This window comes from Rhinatrema bivittatum, chromosome 2 (genome assembly GCF_901001135.1).
Source record: "Rhinatrema bivittatum chromosome 2, aRhiBiv1.1, whole genome shotgun sequence".
Lineage (NCBI taxonomy): Eukaryota > Metazoa > Chordata > Amphibia > Gymnophiona > Rhinatrematidae > Rhinatrema > Rhinatrema bivittatum.
In genome coordinates this window covers 108,114,042-108,120,662 of record NC_042616.1, presented here as the reverse complement: position 1 = coordinate 108,120,662, position 6,621 = coordinate 108,114,042, and the positions used below count along the sequence as shown (strand labels likewise).

The 6,621-nt window shown below is 45.3% G+C and overlaps 1 protein-coding gene across 1 annotated transcript in view; it reads left to right on the top strand.

The window, feature by feature from the left end:
• Positions 1-216: 216 nt before the first annotated feature.
• Positions 217-6,621, top strand: part of LOC115084120 (isopentenyl-diphosphate Delta-isomerase 1-like) — a 55,190-nt gene continuing 48,785 nt past the window's right edge. Inside the window, exons 1-2 of the mRNA XM_029588539.1 lie at positions 217-602; positions 5,884-6,044. Of these exons, the coding sequence (XP_029444399.1) occupies positions 439-602; positions 5,884-6,044 (325 nt within the window). The 5' untranslated portion in view covers positions 217-438. The remainder of the gene's footprint in view (positions 603-5,883; positions 6,045-6,621) is intronic.

Genomic DNA, 6,621 nt, shown 5'->3' with positions numbered 1-6,621 from the left:
GGACTTGGCAACACTGGCTAGTCCTATCAGTCTCAGAAAAGTTTTTTTGATAACAAGTACAGTTCAACTCCCCTCGAATATTCAGCAAAAGCAGCGGACGCTAATATATCCACGGTTATAAATCCACCCATATGGCAGCAATTGGGGAGGAGTCAGGATAATGACGCAAGTGCGGTGCGTGCCCCCCTCCAACTCCTTTATTCACGTTGCGAATGGGTGGAGTGAATCAGAGTGCAGGAAGTTCGTGACTGTTAAGTGTTGCTTTTGCAACGCTTTTCATTACGTCAACAATACTTTCCTGCTAAGAAGCTCGTGACCTCGAAAAAGAACGTCGCGAGCACCCCACCGCTTTCCCTCTAATCCAAAATTGACTGCAATCGGCCCATCTCCTAACGAGTGTTGCTAGCTCTCTGATTGGTGGGCGTGGGTGGCGTGAAGATGTTGCGCCGTGCGGCAGGCGCGCTTGCGCAGAGCCTGCTCGGAGGCGGGGCTTCCAGGGCGAGCGTTCCTGGCAGGTCTGGACTGAGTTCTGCGATTGGGATACAGTTGGTGCGTGCGGACTCGTTGGTGGCAGGTGTTGGTTCGTCTCCTGGTAGTGGCAGGTAAAGGAACAGCTGCGGTTTGAAGAGGGTCTTGTGTGCGTGATGCCAACTGTTCGCTTGTATCGCACTATGGCCGGGACGCTTTGAGCCAGCGATGGGGTTTTAATGTTTGCCTGTTGGGTGGCAGAGGCGGGGATGATGCCGCACGTGCAAAGTGATAGGAGGCTGCGCGTGGCAGCAGCAGCAGCCACGATGGAACTCATTAGCAGCCCTAGTGCTGGAGTCTGCCGTCCATGAGCCCTCGGCACTCTGCTTGATACAGTGCTGTGTACCTGTATGATACAACATGCAAGACTTGCATAATATGCTTCTTTCTTCCCCCTTCACCTGATTTTTCTTCTTTGAGTGTTTCTGGTCTTCCGTCTCTCCTGTCCTAGTGTGATTGTTTGTTTATCTCCCATAGAAGTTATTATTATTATTTATTCGACATTTTTCTATACCGATCTTCATGACAAGATTCATATCAAACCGGTTTACATGGAACTTAGGGAATAACAGGAAGGCCAAAGCACAGTTACATATAACAGGGAGATTAAACTTGGGGGTTAGAGTAGCCAGGAAGTAAAAGGATAACACAAACTAGAGGTAGAATACATGTGTATAGACTGGGGCTGGACCGAGAGTCTAGCCAACAATTGGGCTGAGTCTGTTTGAGATGTATGTAGAAATATGGGAACTTAAGGGAAGGCTTGGCGGAAAAGCCAAGTTTTACGTTTTTTTCGGTAGGTTAGAAGACAGGGTTCCAGTCTTAGGTCCGTCGGCAAGTTCGTTTCTTCTGTTATTTTCTCAGCCGTGCCTTTTTTTTTTTTTTTTCTGATACCGAAGCAAAAATGGTCTCCCTTTTCTAGAAAAGCCATATCGAATCTTGATTTCTACTTAATCACATTAATTTTTCCCAGCCATTCGTTAATATAGCCTTATCTGTATTTAAAATTTATTTGCTCCATCCAGAAATCTTGGGCAAGGTACAATAAAACCATAGCTTGTCTGAAAAGAAAACTTTTTTTTTTGCTAAAATGAAAGTGAAAAAAATAATTTCATTTACAGCCAACAGGCTTGTTCATTCTACAATAACATAACTTTTTTACTTGGTTGTGCTATATTTTTATTTAGTACTTTTAAGTCAGTTTTATTTGTAGCAGTTCCCCTGCAGACTTTCAGCATCTAATAGACTTAGTTGTATCAGTTAATTTGTGTTATCTGCAATGCCTATAGTGTTACTTTAAACCAGTGGTTCTCAACCTTTTTTCTGTTGGGTCACACTGAACACATGACTGTCACAAGGCTAACCCCGACCCTCAGTAGTGGACATAGAACAGAACCTGAACATTCCTCATACAACTCACCATACCAAAAAAGATATTCTGGTGTTATCTCAATAACAGCAACACAAACTCACTCTACTACCAGGCGCAATAGCCCAACTTATAAAGAAACAGCACTTCTCCACCAATGCAGTTCCTATTGAGAAAACAACAAATAAGGTGAGGTATTTTATTAGCCTACATGCTAGTTAAATACCTCACCACAGTCATGCACACAAAAGATGGACATTCACCATGTACAGAGACCACCAATTACAAATAGGGAGACAGAAACTGGAATGGAAACCCAAAAAAGCTATTCTGCATGAGTACAAAACTGGAGAAATGGAAACAGAAATATAGCACCTAACATAGTACCAGGATCTGCAATAATACACACAAACTAATCCGCACAAAGTTACATGTGCATTATGGCATGCACTCAAATGAAACAACCCTATGTATAAAAAGATAACCATACTACGAATATTAAACCAGGCCCTAAACACCAGTACACCTCCAATTAGGAAGACAGAAAAAGCCAAGCTGCTATAGCTTCCCCCACAGAAATAATTGTAAAACTATATGAATGAATGTTTCAAAACAGCTGATGAACAGAATAACATCTAACAATTAAAAACTCTTAATTATTAAAAATTCTCCAAACACCAATAAAATATTTCAAAACAGCAGACATCACAATACCCAATAATTAAAATGGCAGTTAAGAAAAATGAACTTAAAAAGCCACTTTTACTTAACCTCTCCAGCAGTTCTCCTACTCCTTTCCCTTGGAGGCCAAACCAGAAGCAGTAGTAGCTGCTGAAGCTGTCCTCATTCACCTTTCTCTTCCTTAGGGACCACAGCCAGTCTTTCTCTCTCGTCACTTACCTGATTAGTCTTTCTCACATATACATGTCACCTCTCTGACCAGTCTCAATCACAAAATGCTCTCTATTTCACTTACGAACAAGCTCTCAACTACACACATGCCCCCTCTCTCTCACACAGTCATCCAGAACCATGCTCCATCTCTCTCACAAAGCACCCTCCCCCTCTCACGCAAGCACTGGCCCCCAGGTGAATAGCTTGTCTTTGGCTCTGCTGGCCTTGTCTTGGGCAGTGGCCGGTGGTTCTAATTTTTGGCCCCACCAGCTGTGGGTAGCATGCAATACACCTGCTGTCTTGTGGCGACACATCAGTTGAGAAGTGCTGCTTTAAACATTTTATTTAAATGTTAATAAAAATAACACAAAGGTCATCATCAAGATTTGCAAGGCCTAATAAAGTTCTGTGTACTGTAGCCCCTTATTATACCCAGGACTTAATTTGTAGACAAAAAGGAAGTGGAACTGTGAAGTGGCTGTTCTGTGTTCAGACCATGTACACTGGCATTCTGTCCAAGGGTTCTGAGCTGGGGGGCTAATCTTACTGAAGTCTACACTGGGGGTTATTGCCTGTGTGCACACAGGACTACCTTGGGCTTACCCAAAATAAAAACACAATTAGTGGGATTATACCTGGAGGCTTGCACCCAGGAGCTTATTCCCTATACAGACTTTGGTTCACTACATCACGGTTCTGGGTACTTAGGAAAGTACCGTATTTTTTGCTCCATAAGACGCACTTTTTTTCCCCAAAAGTGGGGGGAAAATGTCTGTGCGTCTTATGGAGCGAATATTAAAAAAAAAACCTACAAAAACTTACAACCAATTTTTTTTTTGTGTGTGTTCTCTTCTCTCCCCCCCCCCCCCCCCCCCCCCCCCCCCCCCCCCAAGACTTGCCAAAAGTCCCTGGTGGTCCAGCAGGGGTCCAGAGCGATCTCCTGCACTCAGGCCGTCGGCTGCCAGTATTCAAAATGGCACCGATAGCCTTTGCCCTTACTATGTCACAGGGGCTACCTGTGCCATTGGTCAGCCCCTGTCACATGGTAGGAGCACAAGATGGCCTGCACATATATATAAAAAGCTTACGTTTTCCAAAGGATCAGCCTGTGCTATCACGTCCAGAGCACACTCTCCCTAGCTTTTATTACTCCTTATACACTAAAATGCTTGGGAAAGCAGCGATTTTCCCTCCCTCCTTCTGAGTTCTTATCAATCTTAGGCATAGCTGTGTGGCCTTCACTTTCTCTCAGGCTTTGGTATGTTAAGTTTGGAATAACAAATAGACTCTTGCCTGTTCATAACATTTCTCAGTACAGAACAGTAAATAGTTCTCTGAGGTTGGCCTGTGGCTTTCAAACTAGTCTGTGTCTGGGTGAGAACTGTGAATCCATATGGCCTACCCTCTAAAAATGATTCCAGCAGAGCAAGGCCAGGTGTTGCCTGTGTGACGGGGCAGGGCCAGAGCTGACCTGAACTCTCTCTCAAGCACTCACGCTGTCTCTCAAACACACTGCTCCTTTTCCTCCTTATCCTCTTGATCCTCCATCCCTGGTCATTCTTCACTTGATGTACACTGGTAGCAAAAGGGTTGAGCACTTCTGAGGGCTGGGATAGAAGACCACTGGAATGAGGAGGAGGGTAAAGAGAGAGGGGCCCTTGCTCTCCTCTCTGCCTTGGGGGTCTTGATCCTCCATTCCCAGCTCCCCTCCCTATGAATCCCTCAGTGGTCCTAAGTGTTGCCCCTACTCCCTGGTAGTTCTCAAGCCCCTCTGGTCATTAAATTCACTTACTCCAGTAACCCTTTTCCTCTCCCTCCTTAACCACTAAGAGAGGCTGCCTCTTCCAGCCAGAATCAGCTGGCTCTCTTCAGCTTTGGGGTATAAGAGCAGATTGGTATGTACGACCTGTTGTCCTCAGCCTCCTTGGACTGGGAGTGGGGGTCTAGAAGGCAAAGGAGTAGCACTGCATGTTCTCCTCCCTCACCCCTTCTGTCATGCCCCACATTCACTCTTTCTCCAACCTTCTGATTGCTTCACTCACAGACTGCCCCCCAGAACAGGAAGGAAAGGGAAGCAACAAAATGTGTGTGTTGGGGGAGGGGGGTATGGGGTAAAGCAGGGCTGAATTAGAGAGCAGAGTGACTTTGCTTTCTCTGCTCGAGGTTGTCCTCTGCCTCTCCTCTTCCCTGCATGCTGCCTGGATGGGCTGGGCTGGAGCTGAACACCCTTGCTGCTCTGCCTCTTAAGTCTGAAAAGAACTGGAACTTGGTTTCAGGCCGTCCCCCTCCCCCCACCCCATGTATTAAGCCCTGTTTATACCTCCTTCTTGCCTAACTTCACCACTGTTTAAATGATTTATCAGTTGAAATGTTACCCCTGCACCCATCATTGCATTTTAATTTTATTAAAATTTATTAAATGCCCTACACTAGGGGTGGGCAAGTCCGGTCCTCGAGGGCTACAAACCAGTCGGGTTTTCAGGATATCCCTAATGAATATGCATGAAATAGATTTGCATACAACTGAGACAGTGTGTATGCAGGTCTCTCTCATGCATATTCATTAAGGATATCCTGAAAACCTGACTAGTTTGCAGCCCTCGAGGACCGGAATTGCCCACCCCTGCCCTACACAGACAAGGTCTGTTTTGAGTTTGTACATTTGGGATAGAACTGAATGGAACAGTTTGATTGGAGATGTTCATAGCACAAATCACATGGGCCAGCACATTGTGACCCTTGTTCTGGGTATAACAGTGGTTCCAGAACCAAAAATATCTGGGCACTGAGATGAACTATTGGGGCCAAGAAGGGCAGCCAGGACAGCATTTTTGGGCCCTCCAGTCCATTTTAGATACTTTACAGCTGTTGCTGGGTGTGCAGATAGATGCCCATCTAGGTAGAATGTTTTAGCAGAGATATTAGGGGCCATTTCATTGGGACTGTTCACTTTTGAGAGGACTGCTTTTGAATTTCATAGCTCATTCTATATTAGTTCTTATTGGTGTGTTTCATCCATTCCCAATCATACTGTGAAGTCAGTGTTGACCTGTCTTACAGCCATCCGTTAAGTGGGTTACATTGTTTTATAGGAAGAAAAGGACTGCCACTATGCCTGAAATAAAGACAGATCATCTGGATGAGCAACAGGTTCAGCTTCTAGCAGAGATGTGCATCCTTATTGATGACAATGATCGGAAAATTGGTGCTGAGACCAAGAAGATCTGCCATTTAAATGAATACATAGATAAAGGTATAGAGTTGGGTAATGTTTGATCAGTTTATTCCATTCAGATATGTTTTCCTAGCATGTAGCAGATGGACTCAGAACCAATGGGTATAGTTTACTCCTGATAGCAGTTGGAGACGGATCAGATTTCAATCTGACATAAGCCCTAGTACATATACTCCTGCAGGAAGTGCAGCTCTTCAGTATTTTCCGTCTCCAGAGCAGTTAGGGACTCTATGCACACTAGCACAGTATTAGAGTAATTTTACCAAAGAAAACCAAATTAAGAAGAAAATCTTACCTCTACGGACGAGCCCTGCTCTCCTGCGGTGACACCAATTGGATCGTTCCCCCAGTTGAGAATTCCCGAGGTGATTTCCGCGATCCCTCAGAGATAAGCCTCGGTCCGGCGGCCAACCCTCGGCAGGAACCTAGCCCCCAACATCGGGTGAGGCTGAGAGGTAGCGGGTGCAACCTCGAGCGCGGCAGTGAAGGTATTTTCCCTTTCAGCCCGCAGCCGGAGACCACCTGGAATGAAACCGGGAAGCGCCGATACAAGGTAAGGTAGAAATCTATTTAAAAGTCTCCGGTCTCCGAAGCT